A 24,616-nucleotide genomic window follows, 5' to 3' on the forward strand; every position below is an offset into this window, starting at 1 on the left:
CCGGGACACGAACCGTGGTCGACTACGTGGGAGTCCAGCGACATAGCCATTACGCTAACTGCTGGTTCCCGCAACTTTCTCTTTATGGCGGTATAGCATTCCATTAGATAGCTGTACCATAATTTATGTGATCTTACATTATTAGGCATCTACAATTTTTGTTGCTATAATGTGATACATATAGATAAATTGCATGTATTCATGATTATTTCCTTAAGGTACATTTCTAGAATAGAATTACTGTGTCGAAGAATATGCACAGAAATTTAAAGGCTTTTGTTACGCACTGTCAAGGTGTTTTCCAGGGAGACTCCCCCTCCCTTTTTAAAAATTTTTTTTAGGGCATGTGCACTTACCTCAGAGAGAGAGAGAGATTGAGTGAGAGAGAAAGGGAGAAATCATCCCCCAGGAGGATGGCCACACCACAGTTCCTCCTCCATTCTCCTTTTGGGATTTTAGGCACACGTGCACTTGTGCCTGGTATGATTTTCAAGCCTCTGGGGTCTAGGACTTGAACTGCTCAGTTGGCAGTTCAGTTATGTGGGATACAGATACTTTAACTACTATGCCATCTGGCTAGTCCAACTTTGCTCATTTATACATCTGCCAGCTGCTTTGGAAAGTGTCACGTTTCCTTAAAATCTCACTGGCATTGAGTTTTGTCTTAGAAAAGAAAAAAAGGTTCCAGCCCTGTGGTGCGTGCTGCTTTGATGCTGTGCTGTGCTGTGCAGGCTGGGACCTGATGGGAGGCCTGGTTCAATTTCCCGTCCAACCCTAAGGCCAGGTGTGGTGACATCCTCCTATAATCTAAGCAGCTCAGATGAAGCACGAGGATCACCACAGCAAAACCCTGGCTTGAAAAAAAGAGTTTCTTATTTTCATGGGAGAAAAAAATGGTGGTAACTCATGGTTTTGGTTGACAGTTCTTTGACTTTTTTTTTGTTTATTGCTAGAGTGTGAACATGTGTGACAGAGAGAGAAAGCACCCCCAAAGGGCACAGTCATGCCACAATCCTTTATCCTCCATTTCTCCATCTAGTCAGGATTTTGGGCATACACATACATGTACCCACCATGTTTTTCATTGTAAAAAATAGACATATACAAATAATTTGTTAGCCATGCAACTTTGAAGAAGTCACTTAGAATTTACAGTTTTCATACTATAAAATGGTACATTCTATAATACCTGCTTCATACGGCTTTCATGAGGTTAAGCAAAAGCATTTTGTATGCACAAGTTTTTTAATTTTTAAAAATATGATCCTCAGTAAAAAATGCATCTTACATTGTAAAACACATTCATAAATATGTAGCTAAAAGTTCCATGAAACAACAAACATACTCCTACCAAGTGTGATGCACTCTGAAATCTTAGATTCTAACTCACTTTTTAAGATGCCCCTTGTTGGCCTTTATATTGATCATGACCCTTGGGGTTTTGACCTTGCATTTGAAAAAAACTCGTAACTATGGTTTACTTTGTCTTATTAAATATTATTTTATTTAGTGATTACCTCTATCAAGTACCTCAGAAGTTAACCTCCCTTTTTGTCTAATAAATTCACTTTCAAGAAAGCAAAATAGGGAGAAGGACCCAAATCTAGCATGGTGTATTTCTGTATCAGGTTTTCAAACAGTGAAAAATGTTAAATACTTTCACAGTCAAAAATGTATTAATTTGGGCTTCCGTGATGTGAGGATGACTGAATTAATACTACTCTTGTGGAAGAGATCTAATGTATTTGAGCAGAGACACCACATTACTGTAGGGATGATATTTGTAAAACCCTAAATTAGGACTCATCATCTAACAAGAGTTCTGTATATTATTTTTGTTATCCAATAAGCTAACAAAAAATAGAAAGTATAAATCACCTTCACTTGTGTTTAATATAGTCCCTTTTCTCTTTTTAAAAAAATAATTATATTTATTATTATTTTTAAAAATTTGGTATAGGACACAATGGCTCACCAAAAAGAGAGAAAACCACCAGGTCCAGGACTCAAATACAGTTGGCCATGTGGGAGTCCAGCACCTTTAACCACTCGGCCATGTGTTGGCCCCAAAATAGCCCCGTTTCAACAGAACAAATAGCTGGATAATCCTGAGGAACTGAAACTGTGTGACTACCATGCATAAAATAGCATATCTGTTTATTGGTAGGTGACTTAAAGTTAGATGACTTGAAGGCCACTCAGAGGAGTCAGGCAGCTGTACTTTTTTTTAAAAGAGGTTTGAGCCATAGAGCACTGTGCTCCCCGAGAGGTGGGGAGACTGGACATGAGGGGGAGAGAGATGGAGACAATGAGAGGGAAAGTGAGAAATCACCCCCCTGGGGAGTGATGGCCACACACGCCCAGCATGATTTTCAAACCGCTGGGTCTGGGACTTGATCCGTGGTTGGCCATGTAGGAGTCCAGTGATGTAACTGCTACACCTGGTCTGCTGTTGTCTTTTTTTTTTTTTTTTTTTTTTAAGTTGTTTTTGCCTTAGAGACCAAGATAGGGTGAGAAATCCCCCCACCCCCAGGGAAATGGCCATGCTGGAGTCCCTTCTCCCCCCATTCTCCTCTCAGGATTTTGGGTGTGCACACACATGTGTCCAGCCTGAGTTTCAAGCCAGTGGGTCTGGGACTCAAACTGCACTGAGCCATGTGGGAGTCCAATGATGAAATCACCATGCCATCTGCTGGCCCCTAGACAGCTGTAATTAATAGCTGTTAACTAGTGAGAACTTGAACTCATGGCAGTGAGGGTCATTTCAAAGTCTGAGGGATGTTGGAATGAAAGTGCATAGAGAAATAGGGTGGGGATGGAGTTGCAGTGTTTACTATTTGAAAAATACCCCAGAGTTTAATCTCTTTGGCAGTAGAGTTGTTGCTTTTTACCTTTACTTTAACATGTGCTTTGAGGGTACTTCAAAAATTTGTGGAATAATGGAGTAAAAGTACGAGGTTATTGTGACGAGTTTATTGTGACGTAAGAATTTGAAATTCAGGGGCCAGCAGGTGGCATGGTGGTTAAGGGCGGTGGACTCCCACATGGCCATGGCCGACTGCCATTCTAGTCCTGGACTTGGCGGCTTACCTTCTCACTTTCTCTGTCTTTTACTCTGTCCCTCTCTGGTCAAATGAAAATAAGTAAATAAAAATTAAATAAAATAATTCCTTAGAACTTGAAATCCACATGTAATTTTTTCATAATGTACATTTTCCATGCCTTTTTTGAAACCCCTCTTTTTGTTTAAATTGTTTTTTAATGCTAAGTCAGGAAAACATTTTAAACTATTCTTATGTTAAAAGTTTGACTAAGAGGCATTTTATTCTTCCACTATCTCCACTGCCTTCTATAATTGGAGAAATGTCAGAAACACTTTGGAATATAAAAAGAAAAACTAACTTTTATACTGAAGAACTATAATTTACATTTGTAAAAAGGGGCAGACTATATATACTATCTCTATATTATATCGATTTTCAAACATTGAATGTCATCAAATTTAGAAAAATAAGTATCTCTATCCTCTACTTTTGTGGATATTGACCTTAATTAAGTTTACATATGTGGTTAAAATTGGATATATGAGATCTTCTTCAAGCATATGGCTTGAGCATTGAATTTTTAGATTCTGGCCTTTACACTATCTGGAGCTAAAATAAGGTTTTCAACAAACTCAGAAGTGAGTGTAGAAATCCATTGGGCTCAAATGGCCCAGAAATACATGAAGAGCTGCTCAGCCTCACTAGTAATCAGGGATGTGCAAATTAAATCACAGTGAAACACCATTTCATGTTCATCAAGTTGGCACAGATTAAAAATGTTACTTGGATGTTACCAATATCCACATCCTTTGGTATACTTTAAATCATCTCTAGATTACTTACAGTACTTAGTACAATGTAAATGCTAGAGTTATTACACTGTATTTTTAAATTTGCATTTTTTGCTGTTATATTGTTGTTATTTTTTTTTCCTCTGAGTAGTTTCCATCTGTGGCTGGTTGAATCCAAGGATATGGAACCCATGGATATGTAGGGCCAACGATATATCCAGAATATTACCTTTTAAACATATAATTAATATAAAAACCAATGAGCTATTTTACATTATTTTATACTAAATCTTGGGTGTTAAATTTTCATGGAAAATACTTTATCTGAAATTTTTTTTTTTTTAATTGCCAGAGGAAGTGTGTGCTCACCAGAGAGAGACAGAGAGAGGGAAGGTGAGACATCACTCCCCGGGTGGATGGCCATGCTGAATTCCTTCTCTTCCATTCTCCTCTCAGAATGCACACACACATGCCCAGCCTAATTTTCAAGCCACTGGATCTGGGGCTGCAACTGTGGTCATCCATGTGGGAGTCAGTGCCTTAATCGCCATGCCAGTGCTGGCCCCAGTAGTGCAATTCTTTTTTTTCCCCCAAGGAGATTTTTGTTATAGGGCACGTGTGCTTGCCAGAGAGATAAGAGAGAGACAGAAAATGAGAAATCATCTCCCAGGGGTTTTGCCATGCCATAGTACCTTCTCCATGCTCCTCTCAGGATTTTGGACACACACGCACATGTGCCCAGTGTGAGTTTTAAGCAGCAAGGTCCGGGACTCAAGCCATGGTAACTACATGAGAGTCTAGCAATGTAACTATGCTATCTGCTAGTCTCCCCAGTAGTGCAATTCTAAACATAGCATATACTGTGCTATTATGTGGTAGTTCAAATGAATTACCTACGTGTATATAAATAATGGTGTGGCTGATTATTGATACTCAGTAAAAACTCCTAGAGAAGTGGTTATATTGTTTGTTTTGAGCAATTTTAAATATTCAGAATAATGCAGGGTATAATATAATCGCTCCTCACTTAATGACCTACCTATTTAATAACTGTTCCCTTTGACTTTTTAAAAAAAGACTTACTGGGACCAGCAGTTAGCGTAATGGCTGTGTCGCTGGACTCCCACATAGTTGACCATAGTTCGAGTTCTGGACTCAGGGGCTTAAACTCACACCAGGCGCATGTGCGTGCGTGCCCAAGATCCCGAGAGGAGAATGGAGGAGAAGGGATTGTGGCATGGCCATCCCCCCTGGGGGGTGATTTCTTGCTTTCTGTCTCTCTGTCTCTTTCTATCCGGCGAGCGCACGTGCCCTATAGCAAAAACCTCTCCAAAAAAAAAAAAAAAAAAAAATTTTTTAATTTTTTTTTTTTTACTCATTTTTTTTTATAGAGACAGAGAAAGCCACCAGGTCCAGGACTCAAACCATGGTCAGCCATGTGGGAGTGTCTAGTGCCTTAACCACCACGCCACCTGCTGGTCCCTCCCTTTGACTTTTAAGACCAGTTCTCCGGTATAGGTAAACCCTTTTCTCAGTCTGCCTGAGTCTCAGTGATCTCCTTTTTACTCTTTGTCTTGGTATAGTGGTTGGTAAGTATTCACTGCAAAAAGTGTTTGCAATCACACAAGACTGCATATTTCATTTAGAAATTTGTACTGTGAACCCGTAATAGTATTCAGAATAAATAAAAATGATTAGCTGATTTATATTATTGTGGTGTGGCCTGTCACCTCCTTGCTGTTATCTAATGTGTATACTTTTTGTATGGATAGAATTACAGTATTTTATTGGTGTCACATAATAGCTGTTGAAAAATACATACCCTCTGGCACCATGTCATTCCACAAGAAATCTGCCTTTAAGCTGCTTGCTTCTTGACCAGTTTGCTTAAGGACCAATTTGGTTAATAACAAAGTCATAGGAATGTAACTCAGTCAAGTGAGGAGAGCCTGTATAACAGGAACCATTAACATTTCTCAGATGTTAACATTTTGCCAAAGTGCTTTCAGTTTTTCTCTTCAATCCTGCTTTTATTTTTTAGAGTATTTATTCAAACCTATCAAACTTCCAGTTACTTAGTTTATAGCAGGTGTAGAAGAAAAGTGTACCTAAGAGTAGTATTGCTCCTCGACTGTGGTGATATTAGAACTTACATTGTCTTTTAACATTTAACTCCTATCTAAAGTTTCTTTTTGCTTTGTGTGTGTGTGTGTGTGAGATGTTTCAAACAGTGTCACACTATATTGTCCCCACCAGGTGTGGGCTTGCAGCCCTCTCTCCTCAGCTTTTTTTTTTTCCTTTTTTTTGAGAGGTTTTTGCTATAGGGCGTGTGCGCTCGCCAGAAAGAGACAGAGAGACAGAAAGCGAGAAATCACCCCTCGGCGGGGGTGAGGGGGGGCATGGCCACGCCACAATCCCTTCTCCATTCTTCTCTCGAGGTCTTGGGCATGCATACACACACGTCCGGCGTGAGTTTAAACCACCGGGTCTGGGACGCGAACCGCAGTCAGCTACATGGGAGTCCAGCAACATAGCCATTGCGCTAACTGCTGGTCCTTCTCCTTAGCTTTTCAGGTAGCTGGGATTACAGGTATATGCCACTGTAGCTGGCTTTTTCGGGTGGGCTTTGAACCCAGGCCTTCCACGTGGCCCCAGCCTGTTGAGCAGCAGCCTGCAGCTGCATCCTGTTGAGGCTGACCCTCTTTTTAAAGTATTTAAGAACTCAGTGTCTACTGAGAAATCACTTTAGATTTTTGGTAATGTACCACATATGCTAATAAGAACTAAACTTTAGTTGTTAACAAGAAGCTACCTTTCTTTAGAGCTTCCTAGTACATATTGTCAGATCTCAGAACTGAACACTATTTTGTGGAAATCATCTGTTAAAAGAAAAATACTTAAAGTCTAGAAAAATTGAAAACGCAGTAGTCTCACACTTAAAATCAATGTAATAGTAAAACTAAAAATTTAATTAAAAATTTAATAAAAGTGTAATATATGAAGCATATCATCTGATATATTTTAAAATATTGAGTATTTTACCTGAAATGGATAGCGTTTTAAGTAGAAGGGGCAAAGCCAATGTCAATTGGCAGTTACTTAATAAATTGGAAGTCAGTTTTTTGAACATGTAAGATGTTGCTTCAGTGTACACGTTGTGTGGATTTGCTTGCTCTTTACTTTGAATTTCAACGCATCCCATAATCTTAAATGCAGCCACTGATTAAAGTGCCCAAGGGTAAATAATGATTAAAGTCTCTCTTAATAACTAGTGCTGTGGCCTACTGAAAGTATTAAGATTAATAAAAACTACTTTTAAAAGTGAGAGATGGTATAAAAGGAATAGAAACAGTAATTTGTGTATTTTTCATAATTTAATCTTAATTTCCAAATGGAAAATATTTATTTTGTTCCTCAAATATGCCATAAAATAAAGTACTTGATATCATGAAAGTATTTCTGATGCTCAATTTTGATGCAAGTTTTTTAAAAATTTGTCTTTTGAACACTCACTTAACTGATTAAAAGATCAAGGAATTCAGATCATATGATTTTTTAAAATCCTTCCGGAAGACATTTTGTAGTTGTTAGCATCACATTTTAAGTCCACATACCTCTGTTATAGCAATGTCACTTTATAATTTTGTATTTACTGTATAGTAACTTGCAAGTTTTAAAAAGCATGCACTGAGCCGGTCCCATGGCCTAGTGGTTAAAGCAGCCAGACCCCACATGGGGAACCCTGCAGTTGAAGTCCTGGACCTAGCAACTTGAAAAACACACTCGGCATGTGTGGGTATTTGTCCAAGGTCCTGAGAGAATGGAGAAAAAAGAAGGGATTGTGTTGCGACTATGCCCCAATGGGTCTGCTTTCTCTCCTCACCCCCTGTCTCTGTCTAGTGAGTACAACACCTAACAAAGTTTTAAAAAAAAAAGCATCAGCTATGTTTTCGATTCATCACTAGATTGAGTTCTTGCAGTGTAACTGTGTTGGGTAGCCATTAGTAGAATGTTCTTTACTTTGCTCAAAGTAGGGATATGGTTTCTTAAAAAGAACATTCTATGTATAGGCAATCAGCTGTTAAGCCACATAACATGGAAAGGATTTATAGTTGGTGGTATGCAGTGGGATTATACAGTCATACTATTTGAGCAGCATCAAAACAGCTATTTTAGTTGATAAGATTCTTCTTCCTGTGTGTGTGTGTATGTGTGAGCGAGATTTAAGCTAGTTCCCTGATAATCTTGTAGAATTACAATTTATATGAACTTATACAAGACAGTTCTTTTTAGGAATTCTAGCGCTTGAGTTCCTGCTTGTCTGAAGGCATACTATGCCCCTTCCCAGGGGCATGGACATTGAGCCTTAGGCGTCACAAATGAAGTTAAAGGGTCCTTGGTGTCTGTCTCCTTTTTGAGTTACCTTGCCATTGTCTTTCTGGCCTTAGCAAATGGTGTTCAGCTTCTCTTTCCAGTTCATAGTCAAAAAAAAAAAAAAAAAGAAAAGAAAGAAAGAAACCAAGCTGAAAGTAGAATGTTTCCTGTTTATTTACTACTAATTAGAAAGGGTGTGTTTGCCTGGAATTGGATGTACCTTCAGCACTTACAGTCCCATAGTTAGGTGTGCTGGGATTTCTGCTCCTACTCTCTTTTCTCTTTATTCCTCTTTATGAATAATAGAAACATTTCAAACCATGTACTGTTAAGTCAGTGGAGTTCCGAGCTATTAAAAATTGTTATTCTATGGTTTTTTGACTGTCTTCAAAAGTGGACCCCGAAGCTTTCTCTTCTCAATGTTAATTGTTACGTACAGTGTAATTTCTCCTCAATGCCATTTTAAAAGATATTTGAGTATCTCTACAAGGTTTAAAAAATTAAATAGTACTTAAAGGATTATAAAGAAAAGCAATAGTCCCCCATCCCATTCCTTTCTTCATCTAGACTCATCCCCAGAGGCAACTACTTTTTATAATTCCATTTTTAAATTTCTTTTGGTGATTATCTCCATATCTGTAATTAGCTCTTACTGATATTTCTTGATTAAAAGATTAGGATATTAAATTCTTATAGTAGAAATACAACTGATAGTGAACTTTTGCCATTTCCATATTTCCCTTTCCATTTTTTTTCCTCTTCCGACCTATCTTAATTCAGTTATTCTTATAAATTTCTCCCTTGGTTAGCTCTACAATTTTAAATGGGGACACAGAAGTCAATACAATGGTGTATACTGTGGCATTGTATTATGAAGTTAATGAATGGCTAGTGTGTAGCTAGCCAGCCAGGAATTTGGGGAGAGGACCTCCAGTCACATTTTTTGTGGGACACATTATTGCAGAGTTTATTATATACAAAACTCTTTCTTCAGTTATCATTTGTGAAATGACAACTGTTTAAAAAAAATTAGGAAACTTGTTTTATCACCTAAGAAGCCTGGAGGAAGGCTGATTCACTGGCTTGGTAACATACAGGAACAGAGTCTGTGTTTTTCCTTCTGCTGTTATTAATGAAGAATATTAGCTTTGTTCTCATGTATACTCACCTCACTGTTCTCAGATGGCTTCTTTTTTTTTTTTTTTGGAGAGATTTTTGCTATAGGGCACGTGCGCTCGCCAGACAGACAGAGACATAGAGATAGAAAGCGAGAAATCACCCCCCGGGGGGGATGGTCATGCGGCAGTCCCTTCTCTTCCATTCTCCTCTCAGGATCTTTGGCACGCATGTACACATGCCCTGCGTGAGTTTTAAGCCACTGGGTCCGGGACGCGAACCACGGTCGACTATGTGGGAGTCCAGCGACATAGCCATTATGCTAATTGCTGGTTCCCCTCAGATGACTTCTTCAGGTTCAAACATCATGTGCAAACACGTTATTTAACAGGTCATCTCTTCTTAATGTATATTATTTCTTTGTGAGTGTATGTAGATATTTCCAGCACACTTTTCCTGGTTCTCTCACTGACCAAAATTGCCCGAACAGTCCACTTGTAAGCCAGCTTCTAGCAAGAATGGGGTTCTTAGTATTAAGCTCAGAGAAGGAGGGAGGCTACCTGAGGTTTGTCAGGGAGCAGCAAGGATAGTCGGCTAACAACTGTCTGTGCAACTGTGAGACTTTACTAACCTTGTTTCTTATACTTCTGCTAGGCTGCTTTCTTCTGAAAAATGAAGTAGAAAGTCTAGGAATTAGTTGAAACTATAACTTCTGTATTTTCTCTCAAAAGGACACTTACCAGCTAGACATTAAAGGTAGTCAGGAAACGTATAATATCTCTTCATTCCTTTAGTCTGATTGTATTTGTTGGACCCACACCTTTGTATTTTCCTGGAACAAAGACATATTGAGTAATCATATAATATTTACAAGACTACAGAAGTACAGACTTCTCATGTAATCTTTTTTTAAGAGATGTTTTTGCCTTATGGCGTGTGTGCTTGCCACATAAAGACAGTGAGAAGGAAAGTGAGAAATCACTCCCCGGGGTGGTGGCCTCACTGCAGTCCCTTCTTCTCTATTCTCCTGAGATCTTCGGCATGCATGCACACATGCCCAGTGTGACTTTCAAGCCACCAGGTCTGGGATTAGAACTGTAGTCAGCCATGTGGGAGTCCCACGATGTAACTGCTATGCCATCTGCTGGCCCCTCAGTGTAATTTTTAAACAGCATTCTCACTATTTTTTTTAATCAAACTTATCCAAATGATAGGATTAACTTTGTTTTTTTTTTTTTTTCTAGATCTAAAACTTACACAATTTCCAGCAAATAGTCTTTTTGTTTTGCTTCAGTTTTTCATGATCCTTATTCTTATACAGATCCCCGAAAGCTAAATATGCTGTTGTGCCCCTAAACTTATGACAGGGTTATGTCCTGATAAATCCATTTTAAGTTGAAGATGTTGTAAGTTTAAAATGCATTTGATATATCTAACTAAGGTAGGCAGTGCTAAGTTATGGTGTCTGTTAAGTAGGTTTAACCTTGCTTTTATTTTTTCCCTAAAGAATTATTTTATTTAACTTTATTTATTTTTAAAATTTGACCAGAGAGGGACAGAGTGTGAGAGAGAGGGGGAGAGAGAGAGAGAGAGAGAAAGTGAGAAAGCAAACCACCAGGTCCAGGACTCAAACCGTGATCCACCTTGTGGGAGTCCAGTGCCCTTAACCACCACATCACCTGCTGGCCCCGCCTTGCTTACTTTAAATATGCCGAGAGCACAGATTAGCTTATAGCTGGGCAAAATCATCTTAGCACAAAGCCTTTTTTTATAATAAAGTATTGAGTATTATATTCAATTTATAGAATACCGAATGTGAAAAACAGAATAATTGTATGGGTGGGTACTTAAAGTACAATTTTTATTGAAGGCCTACCACTTTCCTACCATCTAGTAAGTCAGCCATTTTTATATGAGGTCTGTCTGTAATTCTGTCAACTCTAGTGAGTGAGTAAGCCTTATTTTGAAAACAAAATTCTGGATTTTCTACTTTTTTTTTTTCATAGTTGTCTTATACTTAATGTTCTTCCAATTTTCCAAGAGTATTTATTTATTTATTTATTTATTTTAAAGTTTTTGCCCTAGGGCTCATATGTTTTCCAGAGAGAGACAGAGTGACAGCAACAGTGAAAGGGAAAATGAGAAGTCACCCCCAAACCCCCACAGGGAGGATGGCCATGCTGCAATCCCTTCTCCTCCACTCTTCTGGGATTTGGGGCACGCATGCACATGCATCAGCATGGTTTTCAAGTTCCAGGTCCAGGACTTGAACTGTGGTCAGCTGTGTGGGAGTCCCGCAACTTAACCAACATGCTACTTGCTGGCCCCCCCAAGTTCATATTACGTTTGATATTCATACGTATTCATATCAGTATTTAAAAGTAGAGTACTTTTATAGAATTTTAACCCAAGATGAAGGACCTCAGAATTATTCTCATACTTTATGAACCACTAGGAAAATACTCTAGTAAGCCTTTATTATATATGTAAGGCAGTTTGAATTATTTACTGTTCTAGGTTATTAATGTAAGAAAATCCCAGTGGGTGATTCTAGAGGATTATAATGTCTGTTTCTGTGTCTTTGTATATAATTTCTGTTCTTGAAACTAGTTTAAAGTACTTCATTGCCTAATCTATTTGCTTTTAAAATTGATTTTTAGATTAATGTTCAGTTTCTTAGAGGAGTTACTTTGTTCTTTTTGGTTTGTTTAAGGTTTTTGCCATAGGGTGTGTGCACTCACTGGAGAAGGGAGGAGAGAGACAGAGAGACAATGAGAGGGAAAGTGACAAATTCCCCTCTCTCCCCAAGGGAGGGTGGCTACACCACAGTCCCTTCTCCATACTTCCGGGATTTTGGGCACACGTGCACTGAGCCTGGTATGATTTTCAAGACACTGGGTCCAGGACCCATACTGTGGTTGGCCATGTGGGATCCCAGTGCCTTAACCACCATGCAACCGCTGGCCCTTCTTTGAGTGGTTTTAACAGGTATCTGTTTAAAAAGTAATCCTATCATAACTAAATAAAGCCTTAATTTTACAGTGTCATATATGTTTATATTTATATATTTTTAATTCTAGTGACCATTACTACATAAATATAATTAGTAATACCAGTAAAACTTGTAAAATATTCAGACCTACTTTCAGTGAGATATGCTTACCAGGAAATTTGTCTTTTAATTTTCATTTTGTGGTTCTAAAAATAAGTGCTATGAGGGAACCAGCAGTTAGCGTAATGTCTTTGTCGCTGGACTCCCACGTAGTCGACCGTGGTTCGTGTCCCGGCCCCGGTGGCTTAAAACTCACGCCGGGCGCGTGTGCGTGCGTGCCCAAGATCCCGAGAGGAGAATGGAGGAGAAGGGATTGCGGCGTGACCATCCCCCCTGGGGGTGATTTCTCGCTTTCTGTCTATGTCTCTCTCTGTCTGTCTGGCGAGCGCACGCGCCCTACAGTGAAAAATCTCTCAAAAAAAAAAAAAAGTGCTATGAGATGCTAGTGTGTTACATGAAAAAGAGTTCTAAGGTCAAGTAATGTTGCCACTGGCTGGATTATTTAGGCTTCACTGGGTTTCTCTACTGGGTTTCTCTGGCAGGACCTCTCAGAACTTTAATTTATTAACATATATTGTAAATATTTCAGTGCAGGATATAACACAGTGTGTGTAAAACTTAAACGTGGAACTCTAATTTCAAATACCTCATTTTGGTATTTGATCTATCCTACTAACTAGTTAACGTAGTGTGAATTGTCAAGAAGGGGCCGGCAGGTGGTATGGTGGTTAAGGTGCTAGATTCGCACATGACTGACCATGGTACAAGTCCTGGATCTGAGGGATTGCTTTCCCATTATCCCTCTCTCTGTGTCTCTCTCTCTGGTCAAATTTGAAAAAAAAAAAAAAAAGAAGAAGAAAGCATGTCTAACCTTTATTCATCTGGATAAGTGCCATCCAATATCCAATTTGTTTTAAATAGCATTAACTTCGGGGCCAGCAGGTGGCATGGTATTTAAGGTGCTGGATTATCATGTGCTGACTGTGGTTTGAGTCCCTGACCTGATGGCTTGAAAATCACCCCAGGCATTTGTGCATGTGTGCTCAGCATCCCAGGAGAATGGATTGTGCCTTGGCCATCCACCCTGGGGAGTGATTTCTCACTTTCACTTTCTCTGTCTCTTGCTCTCTCTCTCTGGTAAGTGCATGCACTCAATGACAAAAACCTAAAAAAAACTTTTGAAAAAATGTACGTATTAACTTAATGCTTAGACATTTGGGACCATCAGTTTCAAGTATATCAAAAGCCTTTGTAAGATAATAAGAGCTTTAAGATAATAAGAGCTTCCTGCTGCTTCTACAGCTTTTCTATAAATGACATTTATTGACATGCTTAGCTTTGAATCGTGTTTTAAAGAGACTGGTCATGGGGACCAGCAGTTAGCGTAATGGCTGTGTCACTGGCCTCCCCCGCAGTTGACCATGGTTTGCATCCTGAACCTGGTGGCTTAAAACTCATGCCGGGCGTGTGTGCGTGCATGTCCAAGATCCCCAGAGGAGAATGGAGGAGAAGGGATTGCGGCGTGGCCATCCCCCCTGGGGGGGGATTTCTCGCTTTCTGTCTCTCTGTCTCTCTCGTCTGTCTGGCGAGCACACGCACCCTATAGCCAAAACCTCTAAAAAAAAAAAAAAAAAGAGAGAGAGAGACTGGTTATCAGATCTCTTGGTGATTCCCCAGACTTTTAAGTCCAGCCTGGCTTCTCTGTTGGGCTGCAAACTAGTGTGTTTGTTTGTTTGTTTTAGAATTATTTTATTGGGATCAGCAGATGGTGTAATGGTTATGTCCCACGTAATTGATTGACCATGGTTCAAGTCTTGGATCTGGTGGCTTAAAAATGCACGCCAGGTGCGTGTGCCTGTATGGCCAAAATCCCAAGAGGAGAATGAAGGATATCAGATCGCAGCGTGGCCATCCCCCCCTGGGTGGGGGAGGCCGGTGATTTCTTGCTTTCTGTCTCTCTGTCTCTGTCTCTCCAGTGAGCACATGCACCCTATAGCAAAAACCTCTCCAAAAAAGAAAAGAAAAAATTATTTTCTTTAACTTCATTTATTATTATTATTTAATTATTCAGTTTTATTTATTCATTTAATTTGACCAGAGAGAGAGAGAGGGAAAGTGGGAAAGCAAGCCACCCGGGACTCGAACTGTGGTCGGCCATGTGGGAATGTCCAGTGTCTTAACCACTATGCCACCTGCTGGTTCCAATTTATTATTTTTTTAAATTTGAGCAGAGAAAGAGAGGGAAAGTGAGAAATCAAGCTACCAGGTCTGGGACTTGAACTGTGGTCAACCATGTGGGAGTCCAGTGCCTTTAACCACCACTCTATTTGCCAGCCTCTGCAAACTAGTGTCTTTAAGTTCTTGACTGAACAGTTCTACATACAAACCTCCAAACGTGGTCATGACTCAACTTGTCTGCTGCCATTTTATTTTTTCAATCTCAGACTTTGTTTCCCACCATGGCTCGTGTCACTGTCTTCACCTAAACTAGAAACCTAGGAGACTCAGATTCGTCCTTCACCTCCTATATCAGGATTTCTCAATCTGTCAGTATTTGTATTTTGGGGCTAGATAATTCTTTGTTTGTGGAATGACCCTCTGCTTTGTAGGTGTTTAGCAACATCCTCGACTGTAGCCACTAGCTGCCAATAGCAGTCTCGTTTAGTCATGACAATGAAAAATGCCTCCAGACATTGTGAAATGCTCCCTGATAGACAGATCACACCATTTTGAGAACCACTGCCCTCTATATCCAATCTGCTACTTAATTTTGTTGATACTAGTTCTTAAATTTTCCTTTAAACTCTTCTCATATCTTCATTCTACTCCCTACTTTCCATCCTCTTTATTCATTTTTCTTTTTTAGATAGAATCTTACTGTATTGTGATCCTCCTGCCTCAGCCTCTCAGCTGGGACTACATGCAGATGCCACTACAGCCTTAAAGTTAGACTGGGAATGGAAGCTGGGCCTCCCATGTGGCCTCAACCAATGGAACAAAGCATTTTGGCAGCATGTGCCACCAAGTCTGGGCCTCTATTTTTTTAAATTAAAAATTTAAAAATACATATCATTTTTTTTAAATCCATGATGGAGTATGTGTACATGCACAAGAGAATAAATGTGTGTGTGTGTGTGTGTGTGTGAGAGAGAGAGAGAGAGAGAGAGAGAGAAAGAGAGAAAGAGAGAGAGAGAGAGAAGTGAGCACCCTCCACAGAGCCTGGTCACACCGTAAGAGTCTTCCTCCAATCCTCTACCAGCCTGCTTGTTGGATCATGGGCACTCATGCACAGGCTTGGTGTGTTTCAGACTGACCAGGCCAGGGATTTGAACCACAGTCACTAAGTAGAGCCTGGCTTTTGTTGAGCAGTGCATTACTGCTGTACCCACAGAATTAGCCACCTCTTTATTTTTTAATACTTGGGACTCTTTAGGAAGGTTCTGATTAGTCTCCCTGTGTCTGATATTTTTCCTCCCCCCCCCCCCCATTTCTTGGGGTCGCCTTTAACTCATGTCTCTCCCCCCCCCCCCCCCGTTCTGTGCTGCCACATTAATTTTTTTAAATACAAAGCAGTTTTCTGTTTATAATCTTAGTAGTTTCCAGTGGAGACCCTCATGAATTGACTTCCCTCTTTCTTTACTCCAGACACATTTTTCAAAGGCACTCATACTTAAGTTTCTTGCTAAACGTAACTGTACTGGGCCCTCTTCCCAGAGTGTGCTAATGTTTCAGCTCTGTTTAGGAATCAATGTCTCCACGATAGCCTCCTCACTTATTTTCAGAGAACCTATGACAGCAAAGAGCATTTTATTTTTAACATATCCATCTTTTCTCACTAAATGAAACTTTTCAAGGACAGGGACCATCTCTATCCCAATTCTTGGCATGTAATAGATATTCAAAATAAAAGTTTGAATTGTTTATCAGTTTGTCCAGGCAGATATAGTAACATCTTCATTAGTTGTAGGAATCTTTTGCCCTGTATAAATACTGAAAATTGTCTTTCCTGGTCTTTATCATTCAGACTTTGATGGGTAGTCTTATGACCACAGAAATCTAGAACTATAACTTTCTTTAAGAAACCACCTAACTAGAAGGTAATTAACAAAAACTGAACTTAGTTGACATTCAAATGTCATTTGCTTATAAAATATCTAATTTACTGTAAAGATTTTTATTCTGAAAGGAATTAAATTGTGTGGGTTAATTCAATTGCATGAATTAATATGATGTGGAAAGTCTTTGCTAGGCTCAACATTACATTTCCATTAAGTCAGGATTTGTTGATTACAGTCTATAAAGCCTGCATAAGTAATATCATTATCTTAATAACTAATTCAGTGTTTTAGAAAATATGTTTACTAGAACACATTCTTATACTCACTGGCCCACACTATTTAGATATTAATCACCATCATAAAATAAAAACAAAAAAAATTAGCAAGTCATTAAAGAATATTGCCCTATCGCCCTTTCTTATATGCTTCAGTGCAGTTGTGTGTGAATGATTAGATTTCCTTGTTAATTGGAGCCAGTCAGGCAATCTGACCAACTAAACTTTGACCTAGAACTTTAATTACAAAGTAAAAAAAAAAAAAAGAAAAAAGAAAAAAAGATTTGTAGGGCTTTTGTAAGATAATCCATACTATAGCCAGCCTCACTGAAAGTCAAGGATTGAGGATTGGAAAAGAGAATGACTAGGTCCTACTCCCAGTTCAGAATTCTTCATCCTGGTACAGTGCCAGCTTGTTAATGACCATTGTTAAATGAATCCATATATAATGGCAGTAATGTAAGCAGCGATGACTTTCTGCTTCACTTTTTAAGGAGTGGCAGAAAATGTATCAGTTCCTTTCAAAAGATACTCTTTAATAAATGTTAATTGGAGGTTTCCAGAAATAAAACTAGACAATCAGGTTACTTACAGGGAAAGCACCTCGTTTTCACACCAACTCTCAAGGACTGAAGTGGATCCAGGAAACGTGTGAAACCACCCTGTTATTCACCCCAAGAATATTTTGCCAAGGACCCATTTGCCTTGTTTGTTTTTCTGATTTCTCCCTTTCCATATTTTCCTTTATTTTCTTTAGAATTAAAAAAATTTTAAATTCTTTAAAATTTATTTTTAGATTTATTTAACCTTAAACATTAACTACTACCAATGAAGGTTCTTTTTACATTCTCTAGCTGCTTTAGAGAAGTATTATGCAGTGAAATGAAAGAGATGAACTTTATTTGGGCTTAAAAAAAAAGGAAGCCTGATAAATGCTGTTTCCAGAGTTTTTATCAGAACTTGGAAGATTTTGCTAAATAAGACTTCTGTAGTATACAGACAGATCATCTCATGCTTCTTTTTCATAGTGTAAAAAGTTTAATAATCAGAGTTTGAATATATTTTTGATTCACTTTGGTTCTTAAATTATAATTTTTAGACTCTCTTATTATGTATCTTTAAGACCCTACTTGAAATGAGTAAAAAATATGTGTGATTTTGAGCAGCTTTGTTTTCCATATATTTTTAGTATAGTAGAAATTATATTGAACGTAAACTTTGCCTGTAAGTTACGTACCTATTACCAGAATATGTAGTTTGAAGTGGATAGAAACTGTTAATCTCATGAGAGCCAAATGTAAGATACTTCTGTTTGAACAGAGTACAATCAGTTCTCATTATTGCAATAGTTATGTTGTGTGGAGGTGCCAGAACACTGAATTAGCGGATCCTGAACCGTTGCTCCAAGAGAAAATACAGCGTTGTGTTCCTACAGTGCTCTGATTACAATATTTTCATCAACCAGTTAGTATATAACCTTCTTTAGTGTGTGTTTCTGTTTAAAGACACTTTACTTAATATATATCACTGATGCATCAGTATCAATATCAGTGCCAGCAGCACTGTTATCATGCCTGAATGAAGCCTTCGTGGTGCACTTAACTTTCTCCAGAAGGAGCATTACAGACTTCTTGGACCTAGGAACAGACAGCACGTATGAACGCTGTGCCCCCAGGCCATTGTAAACAGGAAAAGCATCAACAGCGCAGAAATGTGAAAAGCAGCACTAAACGGACTCCAGAAAGGTCAATTAGGCATACAGTATGAGTGCTGTAACAAGGCAGGGTCCTGTGCAGTTTCACGTGGAGACATTTTCCACAGCGCTGTGCATGTCTGTGAAAGGCTCCCCTGAGAGACTATTTCAAGTACTGATTTTGGGGCTGCAAATAGATTTCAGTGAGTAGGCGAATTCACATATATAGAATCTGCAAGTAATGAGGATCAACTATAATTGTTTTAAAGAAGCTTATTATTGACAACTTGGCATATTCATATTTGAAAAATTTATTTTTGGATGTGCGAGAGTTGTGGGTTAAGCAAGAGTTGTCTTTATAGTTTTTATGTTCTCTTGTCCAGTGAGATAAAAGAGGCAGCTTTCAGTCTGTCACTTTCTCTTCTGCCCTGCAGGGAACAACCTATCTTCAGCACTCGAGCTCATGTCTTCCAGATTGACCCAAACACAAAGAAGAACTGGGTACCCACCAGCAAGCATGCAGTTACTGTGTCTTATTTCTATGACAGCACAAGAAATGTGTATAGGATAATCAGTTTAGATGGCTCAAAGGTAAGTTATGTTTGCTTCAAATAACCCTGTTGTTTTGCTTCATACAGTAAAGTATTTCAGTTTTATCTGAAGGGTTTTATTATAATTAAAATAAATTATTTTTGTTTGACTTTGAAACTTTTAAGGACAAAATTGATCATTCTTAGGGTAGTAAATTACTTGGATTGACCATCTTAGGTTGAGTGACAGGGCAAAATATTCTTCACGTGGGAGGTCATTCATTGTACTTAATAAATATTCATTGTGTGTCTCTTTTATGTCAGGCACTATGGTAGGTACTAGGAAGAACATAGTGATAAACATAATGGACATGGTCTAGAATTCTAGGAGCTCGAATTCTTTTCACATGTACTTCTATAGACTAGTAGCTGTTCAGAGTCCCTGAATCATAGGAAGTCTGTCAGTGTCAGTTAAAGCTTGTCTAAAGAGAAGTATAAGTACCTAAAATTTATTTTTAGAGAGGCATATAGTATAATGTTCAAGGACTGCTTGGGTTCAAATCTCTGCTCACCATTTACCAAGTGTTTTGACTCTGTGCATGTTGAACATTGCTTCTCTGAATTTCGTTCTCATTTTATTTATTTTATTTTATTTTATTTTTTAGAGGTTTTTGCTACAGGGTGTGTGCGCTTGCCAGAGACAGACAGAGAGACAGAAAGCAAGAAATCACCCCCCAGGAGGATGGCCATGCCGCAATCCCTTCTCCATTCTCCTCTCGGGATCCTGGGCATGCACACACACGCGCCCAGCGTGAGTTTTAAGCCACCTGGTCTGGGACGGGAACTGCGGTCGACTACATGGGAATCCAGCTACATAGCCATTACGCTAACTGCTGGCCCCTTACTTTTTTTTTTTTTAAGTTTTATTTTTTCCATGAGCAAGTGAGCAAGCAAGAGAGAGAGAGATAGCATACCTCCAGTAGGGTCTTGATGCCACATCCAGCTTCAGCTGGCTCCAGACTCAGGGTCTCTGGGTGTGAACTGGGGACATTCCCATGTGCATCAGCCTCTTGCCAAGTGACGTTTTGCTCCTCTGCCACTGTCTGTTCCCTAGTATTTGTAGTAGTAGTTTGTTTTTTAAAAGAGAATTATTTATTCACTATTATCATTCTTTTTCAGTTTGACAAGAGAGACAGAAAAAGAGAGAGAAGGAGAAAGCAAGCCACCAGGTCCAGGGCTTGATCTATAGACTGTCTGGTGGGAGTCCAGGGCCCCAACCACCATGCCACCTGCTGGCCTCAGTATTTATAGTTTTCAGGATTAAATGAGTTAATATCTGCAAAACACTCATCAGTGAATTTGTATATCTCAGATTTTAAGATTCCAAACATTAGATTCTAGATAAAAAGTGTATAAAAAGATAAGGTTCCCATTTTTCTCCTCTTAAGTTTTCTTGAAGCCATGAGGTCTTTGTACGCCTGTAAAGTTTAGAAATTCACAGTAGAAGTTAAGATCATAGATTCTAGAGCCAGACTGTGTGGTGTGGACTTATATTCCACTGATTGCTAGCATAAGATAGTTGACTTCTGCACGCCTCAGTTTTCTCATCTGTGAAAAGGAATTATTAAAACAAACCTTTATTATTATACCACTGGATTGTTATGAAGGTGTGTATAGTAATCACAGTACAAATACTTGCTGGTAATATTGTTATTGATGTAATTAATAGCTGTTAATTATATATTGCCTAATGTTTTCTGAGAACAAAAAGAAACATGGGAATAGCAGTTAGCGTAGTGACTATGTCACTGGACTTCCATGTAGTCGACCGCAGTTCCAGTCTTGGACCCCGTGGCTTAAACTCACGCCAGGCACAGGTGCGTGCCTGCCCAAGGTCCTGAGAAGAGAATGGAGGAAAAGGGATTGCAGCCTGGCCATACGCCCTGGGGGGTGATTTCTCGTGTTCTGTCTCTCTGGCCAGTGCAGGCGCCCTATAGCAAAAACCTCTCCAAAAACAAAAGGAAACTTAATTTACTGCTTTATTTTCATTCTTTTTTTTTTTCCCCTGTGTGCTCATTCCTTATCTTCTTAACTTGATTTTAGGACCCTACAGGCTATTTGTACTTTATGTTTTGTACATAAGGGACTGATATATTGACTTGAATAATAAATCCTCTTTTTGTTTTTACTTGGAGGACTTAAATGACTTGAGAGAGAACAATTTCAGTGACAGTTTATTGAAGAATAATTATGTCATATTTTATAACTGTTTAGTAAAATTTGACAGATGCTGAGTATTGTAATCTCAAACACTCAGGTGTTAATTTTTTATTTTTCCCTGACATAAACCTTCAATTTTCTGTCTCTTAGCCTAAACCGTAGATAAAAATCTAACTTTGTTAGATAGTAGGCTTTAAATGACATTTAAAAGTAAAGGTCAAGTGGAGTAGTCCCATGTCTAAGAAAAGAAACAGCATGGGAATGATTAAATATATTTCATTTGTTAACTTAATCATTAGCAGATTAAAATACTTTTGATTATTTTCAAGGAAGGAATTTTCATGATTAAATACTCACATGTTCTTCCCTCTGAAGCAGTATGAACTATGACTTCTGGGATTCCCATTTTTGAATATACTTTGCTAAGTGTAGTTAGAATCTTAACTCGTGAGGAAAAGTTTTTGTTCATTTTAACAGAATCTATCTTCTGTAGCAGGATTATATTTTTTATTGCAATTTTCATTTTTCTAGGTTTTTTGTTTGTTTGTTTTTAAAGAGAGATGTTTGCTATAGAGCTTGTGTGCTCACCGGAGAACAGAGAAAGACAGAGAAACAGAAAGTGAAAAATCACCCCTGTGGGGGGATGGCTATGCCATAATCCCTTCTCCTCATTCTCCTCTTGGGATTTTGGGCACGCATACACAGGTGCCCTGTTTTGAGTTTTAAGCCGCCGAGTCCAAGATTTGAACCATGGTTGACCATGTGGGTGGGAGTCCAGTGATGTAACCATTACACCATCTGCTGGCCCCTCTAGGTTTTATGTATTTATTGATTTTTAGTTTTTGTTTTGTTTTGTTTTGTTTTTCCATGTGGGATGTCTGCTTGCTAGGGGGAGAAAGAGAGAGAGAGGGAAAGTGAGAAATCACCTCTTTGGGTTCGGGGTGGTGGCCATGCCATAGTTCCTTCTCTGATCTCTTAGAATTTTGGGCAGTCTAGCCTGTTTTTCAGGACTCTGAATCTGGGACTCACATTGTGGAGTTAGCCACGTGATGATCCAGTGCCTTAACCCACCTGCTGGCCCTCTATTTACTTTTCTAAACAGATGCTGTTAACTGCTGCAGTTCCTATAGGTATAGTTACTTGGTTAAGCAAGTAGTGGTGTATTTGACTTGGTTAACTGAGTATTTTTCTCCTTCTTACCCTTCTCTCCATTTCTGCACTTCATGATTGAGTAGAAAGCCCTAAGGTTCCCCTGACTAAATAGGTTCATTTGTCTTCACTAGTGCTTCTGTTGTGCACGTAGAGTTTGCTGTACGGGTTCTGATGGTGCTGCAGAGACATCAGCATGGCCGAGGGCCAGGATCAGGGCTCTACGTGATCTGTAATGACACAGCACTTCTACTCCTTGTTCTTGAAAGGATAAGAACTCTGGGGCTGAGAGTGATATTTGTTTAATGGAGTCATAGTTGTTTTCTATTTCAAGCATCTAAGAAATAAAAAATAAGTATAGATTATCTATATTTTTTTAAATATGTGTATTTATTATTATTTTAATTTGTTAGAGGTCATATGTACTTACCAGAGGTAGAGGGAAAGTGAGAAGGCAAGCCCTCAGGTCCGGGATTTGAACTGCAGTCAGCTGTGTGGGAGTTCAGTGCCTAACTACCCGCTGGCCCTAGGTTATTTGTTTTAATTTTACTTTAGTAATTAAAGAACTAGTAATACAGAAGCAAGGAAAGGTTCAGAACGGAGATTAAAGTAGAACTCTTATTTCATTTGAAATACTTACAATGAGCATTAGAGACCAACACATGGAGGTTAAGGTAGCTGGATCCCACATGGCTCACAATGCGGTTCAAGTCCTGGACCTAGCAGTTTAAAAACACTCTGGACAGGGTGCCAGCAGGTGGTGTAGTGGTTAGGGCACTGGACTACCACAGGGCCCACCACAATTTGAGTGTTGGACCTGGCAGCTTGAAACTTACACTGGATGTGTGTGTGTGTGTGTATCCAAAATCCCAGGAGGAGAACGGAGAAGGGATTGTGGCGTGGCCATCCTCCCCTACCCCCAGGGATTTGATTTCTTACTTTTCCTCTGTCTGGCCAGTATATGCACCCTCTGGCAAAACAAACAAAACTCAGATGTGTGTGCATGTGGGCCCAAAATTCCAAGAGGACAATGGAGGATAAGGGACAGTAGCATGGCCATACCTCCTGGGGGATGATTTCTTACTTTCCCTTGCTCCATATTGCTCTGTTTCTCTGGCAAGCACATGTGCCCTATAACAACAACCTTAAAAAGAATAAAAACAAGACTCGATAACCAACAGCACAGTGGTCAGTTTCTTAGATGTCGAGAAGACCTCTTACTACCCTACTTTTTAAGATTTATTAGGGTCACATGTAAAATGCCCTTATCTCCATGAAACGTGCAGATCCCTAGATCCCAGCTCAGATGTGCCAGAAGCACTAAAGGACCAGCAAGTCTAAAGCAGTGCCTGCTGATCTTCCCTTCTTGTCTTTTACTCTGTCACATCCTGGTTTTATGATCTTCACAGCATTTTCCGCTCTTTAAAACTACTTTGGCTAGCTGTCTATTTACGCGTATATTGACTGTTACTTTAGACTGCGGGATTTGAACTGCAGTCAGCTGTGTGGGAGTTCAGTGCCTAACTACCCGCTGGCCCTAGGTTATTTGTTTTAATTTTACTTCAGTAATTAAAGAACTAGTAATACAGAAGCAAGGAAAGGTTCAGAACGGAGATTAAAGTAGAACTCTTATTTCATTTGAAATACTTACAATGAGCATTAGAGACCAACACATGGAGGTTAAGGTAGCTGGATCCCACATGGCTCACAATGCGGTTCAAGTCCTGGACCTAGCAGTTTAAAAACACTCTGGACAGGGTGCCAGCAGGTGGTGTAGTGGTTAGGGCACTGGACTACCACAGGGCCCACCACAATTTGAGTGTTGGACCTGGCAGCTTGAAACTTACACTGGATGTGTGTGTGTATCCAAAATCCCAGGAGGAGAACGGAGAAGGGATTGTGGCGTGGCCATCCTCCCCTACCCCCAGGGATTTGATTTCTTACTTTTCCTCTGTCTGGCCAGTATATGCACCCTCTGGCAAAACAAACAAAACTCAGATGTGTGTGCATGTGGGCCCAAAATTCCAAGAGGACAATGGAGGATAAGGGACAGTAGCATGGCCATACCTCCTGGGGGATGATTTCTTACTTTCCCTTGCTCCATATTGCTCTGTTTCTCTGGCAAGCACATGTGCCCTATAACAACAACCTTAAAAAGAATAAAAACAAGACTCGATAACCAACAGCACAGTGGTCAGTTTCTTAGATGTCGAGAAGACCTCTTACTACCCTACTTTTTAAGATTTATTAGGGTCACATGTAAAATGCCCTTATCTCCATGAAACGTGCAGATCCCTAGATCCCAGCTCAGATG

General features: G+C 39.3%; 1 protein-coding gene across 1 annotated transcript in view; it reads left to right on the forward strand.

Annotated features, from left to right (window-relative positions):
- HOMER1 (homer scaffold protein 1) overlaps window positions 1–24,616 on the forward strand; it is a 168,729-nt gene that overhangs the window by 55,845 nt on the left and 88,268 nt on the right. Inside the window, exon 2 of the mRNA XM_027769956.1 lies at window positions 18,838–18,994. Coding sequence (XP_027625757.1) covers window positions 18,838–18,994 — 157 coding nt within the window. The remainder of the gene's footprint in view (window positions 1–18,837; window positions 18,995–24,616) is intronic.

The sequence above is a fragment of the Tupaia chinensis genome, unplaced genomic scaffold (assembly GCF_000334495.1).
Source record: "Tupaia chinensis unplaced genomic scaffold, TupChi_1.0 Scaffold000099_1, whole genome shotgun sequence".
NCBI classification, from domain to species: domain Eukaryota; kingdom Metazoa; phylum Chordata; class Mammalia; order Scandentia; family Tupaiidae; genus Tupaia; species Tupaia belangeri.